We start from the raw sequence: 14,208 nt of genomic DNA on the forward strand, positions 1-14,208 counted from the left end.
AAAAAAACATGTATGACATGATAGTCTGTGGATCTGATTTAAAAGATTATTTCACTTTTAAATGAAAATTACTTCAAGATTTACTCACCCTCAAGCCATCCTAGGTGTATTTGACCTCCTTCTTTCTGATGAACACAATCAGTTATATTAATAAATATCCTAATGTGTCTAAGTTTTATAATGGCAGTGAACGGGACCAACAAGTATGAAGCTCAAGAAAGTGCATCCATCCACCATAAACATACTCCACACGGCTCCGGGGGGCCTTCTGAAGCGAAACGATGCATTTGTGTGAGAAAAATATCCATATTGAACAAGTTATAAAGTAAAATATCTAGCTTCCGCCAGACTGCTTTCCGTATTCAACTTAGGAGAAAGTGTAAGGCCTTTTGCAGTTCAAAATGCTTACGCCACGTCCTACACCTAGGATGGCTTGAGGGTGAGTAAAAGTGAATTAATCCTTTAAATTGCGACCTTTTTCTCATTTTTTTCCTCTCCAATTTCCAAGTAAATTTGCAACTGAACTAGACAAGGTGCAATGAAAAGGTGCAGCTTTGATAAATTTGTTGGCCAAATTTAGACATGTTTTTGACACAGGTTTTTAAGAAAAACACATTTTCTTACCTACAATAATCATGCAACTTCATTATCAAATATAAAGTTGATTTTTAAAAAAAAAAAATGCATTTGACTCCTAAACGTGTGTTAGCTGCTCCTAACTGTGAAATGTTTGTTGTACAGAGGGATGTCAGAGCTCTCCACCGTGTACAAGGATTTATTGGTCATGCTTGCAGGAAGCATCCTTTTGGTACCATAAAATGTCTTCCAGCGCCTTAAGCTCCTACAGATGTAGACCCTGTAATTTAATGTCGTCTGCATGTTAGCGTTCTCCTCCCCAGGCCACCCCGCTTGACTCTATTTTAAATGCCAATCAAATCAAAGAAATCTTTGTGTTTATTTATCCCTGCCCTTCTCTGACTTACTTACCTATTTACGATGCATTATGTCTGGCTTTGACATGGCTGGTCCGAGTCTGTCCAGGTCAGCTGAGGTATTCTGCAGTCTCTACAGCGATAGTTTACATTCTCAGAAGAGTCAGGCAGTTCCCGTTTGAAGAATTCCTCGGGTTCAGCTTGTGCATGGAGCTGTTTGGCCTTTGTGCCGAGGTGGGAGAGGGGATCTTATTTCCTTTCCTGAAATTTTCATGAAAAACAGAAGGCTTCAGATATTTCACATCAGCACGGGTGCTGGTTATTTTTCTTGCCATTCCTCAGTAATTAGCACAGGACTGCTCTATGAAATGTGACTCATGTTGAAGCACTATAGCATTTTTTGAATGGGATGCAGATTAGTGGCCCTTCAGACTTGCGCTCACACAGTGCTGAACCAAGCACTTTCGTTCTTCATTGTTTTTTCAGCTGAGCAGCACGTCGGCCTTCTTCCTGTCTGTGAGCAACTTTTGAGAGGCTAGCTGGGAAAGGAGATCACGACAGAACGAAGGGCTAATGCTTAATACCCTCCAGCTACTTTCAGTGTTATCACACATACTGTATAAGACACATGCCTATTTGATTTAGTACAATATCTATCTGTCTGTCACACTCAAACAAACATTTTCATAAGATGGAATAAAAATGACATATACTGTATCATATTCATGTATAGATATCCAGAATATTTCTGATAACTGTCTCTGTGCTGTCGTTCAGGGGGACATCCAGCAGCTTCTTTTGGTGGCGGACCCTCGTGCAGCCTACGACTACTGTGAACACTACAGCCCTGACTGTGAAACCCCCCACCAGGACACACCACAGGCCCAGGAACCCGAGGAGGAGGTCAGTATGTGTCTGGACCTGTGTGGTTTTGTGATGATGTATTGATGGATTATATACGGCCTACACCCAGAACTCATGTCTGGGGCTTTCTTAGATTCAAAAACATTGCCAAAAATCGGAATTATTAGTCAGTATTTAGTAGGGATGTGCACACGTAATTGCCTAGTTGGTTTTTTGTTCTAGTCAACTAGTATAAATATTGTTCAAACTTTTCAGTTGTTTTTCGTTGTTGATTTTTTTTATATTTACATACATATAAAATACTTTCCCAATGAATCGCTCATCTAAATATCACAGTCATAATTGCATTAGCTGGCGATGTGGACAATTAACATCATGGTAATGAGAGGTGATGATAGCATAACCTATAAGCAATATGTTTTTATTGGCATTTTTGGAGGAATGGTCATACTTGGTAGTATCATGCATCTCATTGATGAGAATCTGATTTTATAGTGGAAAAAAAATGTGGAAACACTACAAGTAAAAGTTTTTAAAATTTATTTTTAAATATTGATATGTATTATTTTATATATTTTTTTGAAAAATGGCTTATTTTAAAACTTACTTGTGATGTAACAGTTATTAAACAAAATCACACATACTTGTCATACTAATGATAATATTACTATTTTTTGTGTGTGTGTTAGATTACTCGACTAAAATGTATTTGAAATGTCAATCCCTATTATTTAGTGTGTTATTGTGGTACAAGATGTTTTATTAGAGCTGCTGGTCTGTACAAACTGTCCTTATGAAATCTATTGTGAATCACAAGTGTGATCTAGAGGGATTAATTCATCCTGCTAATCCCAAATTGAAACAGTGCGTTTTGTCTGGTTTTCGATATTTAGCTTTTTCAGTGCATCAGTGTTTTCCAATAATATTTCACTGAATAGCCAATGAGCTCACGGTGGAAACTATTTTTCCCCCTGCCACAGAGTCTGAGCCCACTTTTGAGTGGCGTGGAAATATATTTTTCTCTAATGACTCCTGCATGCTTGCTGGGAAAGTCTAGTTTCTCTCTCCACTAGCTCTGGAATACCTGGAAAAGTTATGTCTCTCAGCTGTTAAAGAACTCCTGATTGTAACATGATGATAAATCACAGAAACTGCTGCTTGGGGTATTGAGAACTACGCCACAACAGGGGATGGAAAATGTAGCTTCACGTATCGTGGAGAACGCCAGAGCAAAACCAATGGACAAATTGGTAAATTAATACAGAGTAGTAAAAACAAATGACATAACTATTCAGTCAGCTTTTTAAAAAACAGATGATATATAGCTTTATAATCCGTGTTAATTTTCTAAATGCTATAACTCATCCCAGCATCAGCAATCTAACATCTATATCTATTAGGAAGAGCAGAGAACTTTGGACAGAAGTTCGTTCTTTTCCCCTGCAAGGAGCTCCCCTGCACCGTACCAAATGCTTTAATACACATGTGGGAAAAGGGGACGTGGTTTTAATGGCCCAGGACGATATTTATGCCTTTCATCCAGCTCGCTGGCTACAGCCATGGCAGGCTCCAAGCCTGGCAAGACCCTTTAATGCCGTAAACTGACTCGCAGCTGGATATTTCTTCCTTTTCGCTTCTTTTCTGCAGCCAGTGGAACGCAGCCAGTCCACCAGGCCTCAGTTCTTTTTTTCCTGTTATTTTTATTAGCTCAGCTGATGCGCTGGGACTTAAATTCATGCATCTTTGATGGACAAAGGCACGCCACAGAATGCTGTACCTCACCTTATGCTCGTGCACCTTATTACAATCATAGAGGAAAACAATCTCAGAATTGGAAGCGTGTGTTTATAATTGCTTGTTTATAAGTGCCTTTTAATTATTGGGAAGGACTTAACAATAGCTCTTTGTTGAATTGCTAAATTGACTGCCATTTAAGTGCATCAACAATTTTAAAAAGTTTTGTAAGCAAGTGGCTTGAGAGTGTTGTATTTAATGAGTACATTTTATGAGAAGCATAATTATCCAATAAATTAATTATAAATTGCATCATAGCATATGTGACATACGCACTGTGAATATAACGTGCACTGTTTAAGTTTACACAACAAAATGAAATGTTAAAAAACAGAACGTCTTTTACATGAACACTGCGTTCATGTCATTTCTAAGTACCTTAGAGATTATAAAATGATAGTTCAGACTCTGATTGAAATAATTAATTTCAAGCCAGTGCTTATTAACTATAAACACATGCCTGTGTCTGCACATTCTGTTTTGATGTGCCAAATTGCTCCTCAGCAATTTTAAACTGTCCTAATGACGGACTATATTGCATAGTCTTATTATCTACTTTTAATACCTGAAGGTATTAAAGATGGAGTAAGTAAATTTTGAAAAACACTGTTTGGAAGTCAGGCCATCACCAACAACAAACGTGTAACCAATCAGCATTAGGGGGCGTATGAAGGTTGAGGAGACAGAACGAGCAAGCGGAATTTGAAGAAAGACTGCAGAAAGAGAAATGAGACACAATACAAAAGAGCTCAAAAGAATATCACTGGAATGAAGGTTTATGCCTGGGCAAGTGCTTTAGGACAGTGTTTATATTAGAAAAGCTTTCCAGCGCTGGAGAGAGCTAAGCGGGAAGGCCTGAAAACAGACGCGGATGCTGCTTTGATTCCGCTTCACATGTGAGTAACACTGGGTTTTGATTGTCTGGAGCTGCTGTGCTGTTGGCGACTTACAACGAACACTTTGTATTTACTCTTGTGCACTGTGCGTTAATTTTTTGTGCTTCCTTGTCATTCATCCATCATCTGCGCTTTATTTTTCGTGAAGCATTTTGTTGTGCGTCAGCTGTGATAAACATACATCTACTGTCGTATTATGAGTGTAACAGTGGCCAGATAGTGAGAGTTGTTCAGGTAAACCACTGCGCACTAACAAATGCTAGAGAATGCGGTGTTTAACATCATTGTCAGTGCACTCGCCTCACCTGCCAGCAGCGATCGGGCCGGGGTTCGAGACTCGGAACAGGGTGGTTAGAATTGGAGGGTGAGTTTTGGAGGCGGAGCAAAGAAGAGAGGGGTGGGTTTGTTTGGGTTAAATTCAAATATCAACAATGTCCAACAGAAAATCTACTTATCCCAAATCTACTTATCCCATCAAGTGGATTTTTAAGTTTTGAAGAGGTTAAATTTTCTTGATTTTGTATTTTCACAAGTGTACTTTGCACTGTTTATCTGTCTCTTTTTTTTTCTAATTACAATCCCGATTCCAAAAAAGTTGGGACACTGTACAAATTGTGAATAAAAAAAGAATGCAATAATTTACAAATCTCATAAAATTATATTTTATTCACAATAGAATATAGATAACATCAAATGTTGAAAGTGAGACATTTTGAAATGTCATGCCAAATATTGGCTCATTTTGGATTTCATGAGAGCTACACATTCCAAAAAAGTTGGGACAGGTAGCAATAAGAGGCAGGAAAAGTTAAATGTACATATAAGGAACAGCTGGAGGACCAATTTGCAACTTATTAGGTCAATTGGCAACATGATTTGGTATAAAAAGAGCCTTTCAGAGTGGCAGTGTCTCTCAGAAGTAAAGATGGGCAGAGGATCACCAATTCCCCCAATGCTGTGGCCAAAAATAGTGGAGCAATATCAGAAAGGAGTTTCTCAGAGAAAAATTGCAAAGAGTTTGAAGTTATCATCATCTACAGTGCATAATATCGTCCAAAGATTCAGAGAGTCTGGAACAATCTCTGTGTGTAAGGGTCAAGGCCAGAAACCATACTGGATGCCTGTGATCTTCGGGCCCTTAGACGGCACTGCATCACATACAGGAATGCTACTGTAATGGAAATCACAACATGGGCTCAGGAATACTTCCAGAAAACATTGTCGGTGAACACAATACACTGTGCCATTCGCCGTTGCCAGCTAAAACTCTATAGGTCAAAAAAGAAGCCATATCTAAACATGATCCAGAAGCGTAGGCATTTTCTCTGGGCCAAGGCTCATTTAAAATGGACTGTGGCAAAGTGGAAAAATGTTCTGTGGTCAGACCAATCAAAATTTGAAGTTCTTTTTGGAAAACTGGGACGCCATGTCATCCGGACTAAAGAGGACAAGGACAACCCAAGTTGTTATCAGCGCTCAGTTCAGAAGCCTGCATCTCTGATGGTATGGGGTTGCAGGAGTGCGTGTGGCATGGGCAGCTTACACATCTGGAAAGGCACCATCAATGCTGAAAGGTATATCCAAGTTCTAGAAAAACATATGCTCCCATCCAGACGTCGTCTCTTTCTTTTCATTTTCCAACATGACAATGCCAGACCACATACTGCATCAATTACAACATCATGGCTGCGTAGAAGAAGGATCCGGGTACTGAAATGGCCAGCCTGCAGTCCAGATCTTTCACCCATTTGGCGCATCATAAAAAGGAAGATGCGACAAAGAAGACCTAAGACAGCTGAGCAACTAGAAGCCTGTATTAGACAAGAATGGGACAACATTCCTATTCCTAAACTTGAGCAACTTGTCTCCTCAGTCCCCAGACGTTTGCAGATGTTATAAAAAGAAGAGGGGATGCCACATAGTGGTAAACATGGCCTTGTCCCAACTTTTTTGAGATGCGTTGATGCCATGAAATTTAAAATCAACTTATTTTTCCTTTAAAATGATACATTTTCTCAGTTTAAACATTTGATATGTCATCTATGTTGTGTTCTGAATAAAATATTGAAATTTGAAACTTCCACATCATTGCATTCTGTTTTTATTCACAATTTGTACAGTGTCCCAACTTTTTTGGAATCGGGTTTGTACATTGTACTGTTAATCATTACTTACTTTGGGCAAAGATTTAATGCTTGTTATCTGTAACAAAAAGGTTACAGGTTTAATCTCAAATAGGAATGGCCTTGAATCAGCATTAAATTATTTTGCTTTATTCATGAAACATGATTTATATGTAAACTGTTGAATTGAATTTGATTGGATAATGTATGTACAAATGGATTCATGGAGAAATTCATTCAGCTCATGTTTCATGTACTCATTTAATCTGTGTTTTTTATACAATAAAATTCTTTGGTTAAAAACATAAATAAAAAATCAACTGTTAAATGATAAGGATAAAAAATGACTCATGACTCAAGTGTCATATAAGACATCAAATCAATCTAAGAATTTGACATTATCAAATTGATTTGATGTTTTAAACAGATGGGGAAGATACATTTTTGAACTACAAAAGATTTATGTAGTTCACTTATCACCCATCATGTCAATGGCATACACAAGCACATTTTGCATGATTTAAATTCTTATCAATTTGTATTTTGTGTGATATGCCATTAATATACCATACAATGCATCTTCCCTTTAGTATACAGTGACCCCAAAAAGTATTTGAACACTTAAGCCACACTTGAATGATGTATGAACATTGCATTATGTAGCAAAATTAAAAAAAAAAAAATTTTTATTTTAACATTTTTCAAGCAAAACATATTAATAAAAAAAAAAAAAAAAACTAAAAAATGACAAAACAATAGATATATTGTTTAGATTATGGCTAATGCAAAATAATTGCCCTTTGATTTGATATTTTGTCTGTGAAGTTTACACAATTTTTGTACATCAGTGTTCAAATATGTTTCGAGGCCTCTATACTATATATAGGGACTTTAATCTTGAGACCCGAATCTTTCTTTCTAACATGCATCCATCTCTCTCTCAGTACAATACTGAATACACGGATTATAATGAGTTCTATGACTACACAGAGGAAGTGACTGCCACTGAAAATCCCACTGACAACGTCTATACCGAGACCAAGGTAAACACTCACATCTGAATGGCCCAGGTGGATGTCAATCACTGTGGGAATTTTTTCAGCCCACTTTCTCACTGTGTGGTCTTTTTGATTTATAACCCTCCTCCACTATTCTGTTGCCCTCATTCGCTTTGCCTTTCTTTCTTCTCACATACCATCACTTTTATTCATACATTCACTCAAATGCAGAGTCCAAATGTAAACTGCACGTATTATTGAGAAAATATATTGACCATTCAACTGTTTTATATTGTGTTTTATCAAAAATAATCCTACTGTCAAAGAGACAAAATAAATGTAGCTTGTTTTTTCTTGACATATTAGAAAAGCAACACAAATCATTCTATCCTATATCAATTTCTGATGACAAATGTTACGCTGAGGTAAAAGTTAAAAGTGCAAGATTTTTTCATTTGTGGACAGTTTGATTTCTTTCTGAGTGATTTAAAGCATCTATTATGTTGCAGTTTGTAATAAAGTTACCGGCCAGCTGTTGAAATTTATTTACTTGGCAAATCCAACTTTTACTTGCAGTTGAACACTGTTCATATTTCAAATTCAGAAATAAACAACTAAGAATAATAAATGTTATATTTTTCCTTCATTCAGACTGATATGAATCTCTTGTGTGATGTTTACTCATAGCCCAGCACTGCTGACACGGCCGACTATTATGTTGAGCAGGACTATGGCACTGAAGCCCCTTCCGTTTCCATTCCAGCCAAAGAGGTAAAGATCTGCATTCTCCTACATTTTATTTTCCATTGTTTATTTTAAGTGTGATTCTATTCAAATATCCTTCTTTTGGTGAAGGTGATGAAATCGGATTTGCTGACTTTAGAAAATAATTTTGCACCTTATTATCTGGTTAATTAAAGTAATTGCTACATTATAGATCATATTGTTACTGAACTATAAGTGAAAAATAGAAAATCATCTGAGATGCCAATTCTACTTGAGGTCATTCATTTTGGTTTGTCTTAATTGACTGGTTGTACCTCAGTCTTATTTTTATGGCTACACAACCAAATAAAAATCTCTGTTCCATTTAATGGTTATGTTCAACTGAAAGTAGTGAAATCAGTACATTTTCCATATTTATGTTATTTCCAAAGTCTGATGATTCTGTCACAGTCTGTTCTAAAACTTCACATAAATGAAGTCTAAATGAGGAACATCCAGCTTTAACTAGAACAGTATGTCTTGCATTTAGCGATGGCCAAATGTCTGCTTCAAATGATACACCTACATGGGCTGACGCAGCCCCATAAAGCACTCCTGGTATACAATACAAAGGCAGGAGATTAACTGGAGAAATGTTAACTCCTTTTGTTCAATGCATTAAGGCCCCTAGGTAAGGAAGACTGTCATACTTAAAGCCAAAATAGCTTTCCAGTAAAAAGCCAAATGGTCTCATTCTTAGTGGAAGGCACAGGATGTACAGATGAGACATCAGTACAGCATTATCACATGATAGGCTAGCGTGGTTTGTAAATTTTATTAATCAAACTGATTCAGATTTTTTGTTTTTTTTGATGATCTTTTAAAATGATTTTATAAATATACTAACAATCATACATAAACATTTAGTGGAATAGTTTTAGTTTCTATTCACTGCTGTGGCAAAAATATTGAATGTTATTAGTTGTTTTTCATGTATGGATTCACAAAGAGTTTGTACACTTTCTGACACTTTTAAAGAAGGTCCACAAGAATGAGTTTCATTGCATCAGATATATAAATATGAACTGATCTGCATACAAATAATGCTTTTCTGAGAGCATAATCAGATTATCAGGTGTTCTAGTAATTTTTGGTGGATGTATGCAGTCTGTCATGTGGTCATGTTGCCATATACTTTGGTCTTCATCTATTTTTATATATTATATTATATTGTATTATATTATATTATATATATTATATATATTATATTATATTATATTATATTATATTATATTATATATTATATTATATTATATTATATTATATTATATTATCATGTTATATTATGGAGATAAGCTCTGTAGGATAGTGATCCTCTAGAAGCAGGATTGGACAGGACCAAATCATCCCATTTAAAATTATGTATGCCAGTGGAGTTTCACCTGTAGAGCCTCATTAAAGAAGTTTATTAGTTTCATTTGGTGTCTGCATTGACTATCTTCCTTGTTTCCTTCATTCGTTGACCTCCTGCCTCCCCTGGCTGGGCAGAATCCTTCGCCAAAAGAGGAAATAGTAGACGACTACATTACAGGGATAGAAGAAGTTGGAGTGGATCCCACCATTGCCACCAACGAGAATGTGGAAATTGTGGAGTCCAAAAACACTAATGCCGCCGAAACCGAGGACTTTAAAGAATACGACATTAACGGATACGATGTAAAAGAATTAGATCCCAGCAATTATGACGATTCATTCTATGAATACAATACTAATACTAATGGAGGCAATCCCACTGGATCAACCTACGAGGAGGAGTTCGGACCAGGCCGGCCTGCGGAAACGGAGGTCACAGAGAGTAATGTGAGTTGACTTCTCCCCTCTTCATGCTGGGATCGGGTCAATTGTGTAGCAAGCAATTGTGCTTCTAATGCTCCTTATTACTAGAAATAATTTACTTCATTTCAGTATGTCTGCTGACACAGCAGCACAAGAAAGTCTCTCACTTGTAGCCGATTTGCTTGTGGTGTGTGGGAAACAGGAAATGAAATGTTAGTTGTATGATTGCAGTGTTGATCTGATATAACTCGAGGCTTATTTTCACAGTTTAACACAGACACTTGCACACAAGCACACACTGACCACAGTGGCTTTGTGCCCTTTTGCTTCATTCCTGGAGAGATGTATCATCCTGGTTCAATTTATTGGATGATGCTTGTGTTAAATGACTGTAAAAGATATTGCCAATTGACTTACCCTGTGGGTCTTATAAGTGGACATTATTGGAAAATATGGAGTTCACACTTAATTTCTAATCATCCTAAATCACAATCACAGTAGTGTGTTCACCACTTAGCTTTATAGAGTGATGCAGACCATTTTAAGCATTAGCTGTAGTGCTTAATGTACGGTTTTACAGTTGTTTGGTCTACAGGAGTAGTACTTCCTCTGTCATTAAAATTCAGTTTGTTTTGCCTCTGTTGTAGGTTGGTGGTGGCTATGGTGGTGAGAAGGGGCAAAAAGGTGAACCTGCAGTCATTGAGCCGGTAGGTAAACTCTCTGCATGAGGCTTTTACAAGTACCAAATGAAATGCAACTACTAATAACACATCATATTTTTTCCCCCTCAATATTGTATCAGTTCAGAATGTGGTAGGCTGGTAATCATTATATATAAATATTATATGAACCGAAAAAATAGTTAAAAATGTAAATATTAATATAAATACAAAAATATATATATTCAAAAGAATAGCATTTATTTGAAATAGAAATCTTTTGCGACATTATAAATGTTTTTACTGTCATTTTTGATCAATTTGATATAATCTTGCTCAATAACAGTATTAAAATCTTACTGACCTCAATGTTTTTGAATGGTTATGTATATATATATATATATATATATATATATATATATATATATATATATATATATATAATGTTGATATACATACATGCATATATATAAAATAGTTTTAAATGTTTTTTATTTTTATATTTATTTTATTATTTTATATTTATATTTTTTATATTAATTTATTATTTTTATATTTATTTTATTACTTTTATGTATTGGAACTGTAGTCATGCCTCCCATCCAATTATTCTTTGTATGGGAACAGGAAGATGGTAGTAGTCCAGGAAAGAAGATTTTTACATTAATACTTTCAAATGTCAATGCATTATATATCAGATTCTCACAGCTGTTGCATCATTCTCTTTTCTTGAATAGTGGAAAACAGGAGATTGGTTCAGTTGAACTAATGAGCCACATCTTTGGGTTCTTCCTCTTCATTCTTCACTGATTTTCTTTTTATTTCTGCGCTGCTCAAACTGTGAGATTTATGGCTTGCCCAGCATGCTACCGTACTCATGTTTTTCTTCCTCTCTCTTCTTCGATTCTTTTCAGGGGATGCTTGTAGAGGGACCCCCAGGACCACCAGGGCCCGCCGTGAGTATCACCTTTTTCCACACACTTTTCACTTATGGAAAAAACACCATTATGGAAAATGTCAGCATAGAGTTGTCGTGAGTGTTTCTGTGTGTGTTAACTTGGCTTTTGACATTTTACATGTCTTTTTGTTAGGGCCTCCCCGGCACTCCAGGTATACAAGGCTCCCCGGGCCTCCACGGAGATCCTGGTGAAAGAGTAAGTTGACGTTTCTCGAAAAAACATCCCTCATCTGTGTTACTTACTATCTCGTAATGCTTTTTGTGTTGTTAAGACACCTCATTCATGTAGATACACCAGTTATATGTAACAGTAGCCCTGGCAGAACTTTTCACAGCCTATTTTCACTTTATTAGAGAAGTTAGTAGTTTTTGACTTCCACATAAAGACAATGGTAAAGTTTACATTGGTCAAAGCTTCGAGAGAATAAGCTAATGACAAGCAGCATGTCATACAGTAACTATGTGAACGAGCAGATGTGTGTATAAGAAAGACCTGGGAGACCACGTTGAAACCAGATCTGCCTATAAATCCTCACACTAATAACCCTTCCAGAGGAGCAGCAGACCTTATAACCTCTCATACACATTAACACATACTCATTCTCCCATTGATCCTTACGTCTGGTGCTGTTCGCACTGTTTTTCAGGATTGTAAATTCACTATGTTGATTATTGCACAGAGAATAGCTGTCGTCCATACGAACAAACAGCTAGAATTTTTTTCCTCTTTACGGTGTGGAGTTTGCCCTCCTCTTCTCCACCTCCCGCAGAGTTAACCCTTCCAATGCATTCTGGGAAAGACACTCCCACCTTCACTGTCCTGCATCTCCCAGCACAAAGACATTTTTGTCCATGAGGGAAAGCGATTTCCCAGTCTCACTTTGATGTCCATCAGTTCCTCCTCATATGAAGCCAGACTCTGTAGCTGAAAATACATACTTAACAATGATGGCCCGACCCTTTTACACCACACATTCTCCTTGCTATATATACGAAAGCACATGTGTGCTAGGTGCCAGTGTATATGTTACATAGAAGACACGTTTGCCCAGCCTTCACAATACACTCACGCACTCACACAATTACACCGTCATATGGGAACAATTTAAAAAGAGCCATCTACAAGAGGAGCGTGACATGCCTGCTAAAGAGATCCCTAGCAGCATTCCATCAAATGTGTGCATGCGTTATAGTCCTTTCCTTGTGGGGTGTCAGTTTCATTACGAGCACACACGCAAATAAACAGCACAATGAAAGGAACTATAAACAACACAAAACATACATAAACCTCGGTATAAATATAAAGCAAAATAAACCTAAGTGTATTTTTATGGGATAATGACCGGGCTTTAGTACATTAGCTATTTTTGATTTCGGGTGTAAGGAACACTGCGGAAATCTCCTGCAGTTTAGGTGCAATTTGTGAAAGCGCCACAGCATTTTTCTCTAAACAGTTCAGTCAAGCTTTTGTGATTTTGTTTATGTGAACTGTTTAGGGATTTTGAGTAGATTTAGGTTACCTAACCTAACCGACAATTTAAATGATCCTACAGTATTTTTCATTTGCTTGTGTGTATTTTAAACTTCAAAGAACAGTCCTGATGCTCTTTCCATGCCTATAGTTTTCTTTTTTGTCCAGCCATTTACACGTTCATTTCCCACATGCTTTATGCCTCATTTCCTTCTGCTCCCCCTCCTTCTTTTCTCTCTCTCTCTTCTTCTCGCAGGGTCCTCCTGGTCGTCCGGGTTTGCCAGGCGCAGATGGAGCTCCGGGGCCCTCTGGCACTATCCTCATGTTGCCGGTAAGCTCATCCAACCCATACATTTCCAGTGATTCAGAATAAGGAGAATATTTTCCAGGCTTTAATCTTAGAGAAACCACCAAACTTATCTCAGATCAGCTGCAAATGGTCACTTCCTCTAATATGGGACAAATTGCTGTCATTGTGAATGTCCAAGTGGGTTATGAATTGTTACAGCTGTGAAGAGCCTTAACCCCACCCAGTAACCCCACTGCACTCAAGCTACACCCAACCATCTACAGTAACTCTACACAAACTGGCACTTTGCAGCCCAGATGCAAACCCATAATGACAAGACTGAGGAGGCCACTTTATGTTGTAGCAACTCCAGTGGCTCCTCTAAATTCCAACATGCAGTAAAAGTACTGAAATAAACTTGTGATTTCTGTGTTTGTGGATGTTTCTCTGACAGTTCCGCGCTGGTGGAGAATCATCAAAAGGTCCAGTGGTGACGGCACAAGAAGCTCAGGCCCAAGCCATCCTTGCCCAGGCCCGGGTGTGTACCCATGTTCATGTTGCCTCGAATTATATATATATATATAATAATATATATATATATATATATATATATATAATATATATATATATATATATATATATATATATATATATATATATATATATATATATATATGTTTTTT

The 14,208-nt window shown here is 37.0% G+C and overlaps 1 protein-coding gene across 1 annotated transcript in view; it reads left to right on the forward strand.

Annotated features, from left to right (window-relative positions):
* The window catches only part of col11a1b (collagen, type XI, alpha 1b), a 91,844-nt gene that overhangs the window by 19,835 nt on the left and 57,801 nt on the right, over window positions 1-14,208 (forward strand). The window contains exons 5-13 of the mRNA XM_048164547.1: window positions 1,710-1,835; window positions 7,554-7,652; window positions 8,295-8,378; window positions 9,861-10,172; window positions 10,796-10,855; window positions 11,722-11,763; window positions 11,899-11,961; window positions 13,493-13,567; window positions 13,980-14,063. Of these exons, the coding sequence (XP_048020504.1) occupies window positions 1,710-1,835; window positions 7,554-7,652; window positions 8,295-8,378; window positions 9,861-10,172; window positions 10,796-10,855; window positions 11,722-11,763; window positions 11,899-11,961; window positions 13,493-13,567; window positions 13,980-14,063 (945 nt within the window). The remainder of the gene's footprint in view (window positions 1-1,709; window positions 1,836-7,553; window positions 7,653-8,294; window positions 8,379-9,860; window positions 10,173-10,795; window positions 10,856-11,721; window positions 11,764-11,898; window positions 11,962-13,492; window positions 13,568-13,979; window positions 14,064-14,208) is intronic.

This window comes from Megalobrama amblycephala, linkage group LG17 (genome assembly GCF_018812025.1).
Source record: "Megalobrama amblycephala isolate DHTTF-2021 linkage group LG17, ASM1881202v1, whole genome shotgun sequence".
Taxonomy (NCBI): Eukaryota; Metazoa; Chordata; class Actinopteri; order Cypriniformes; family Xenocyprididae; genus Megalobrama; species Megalobrama amblycephala.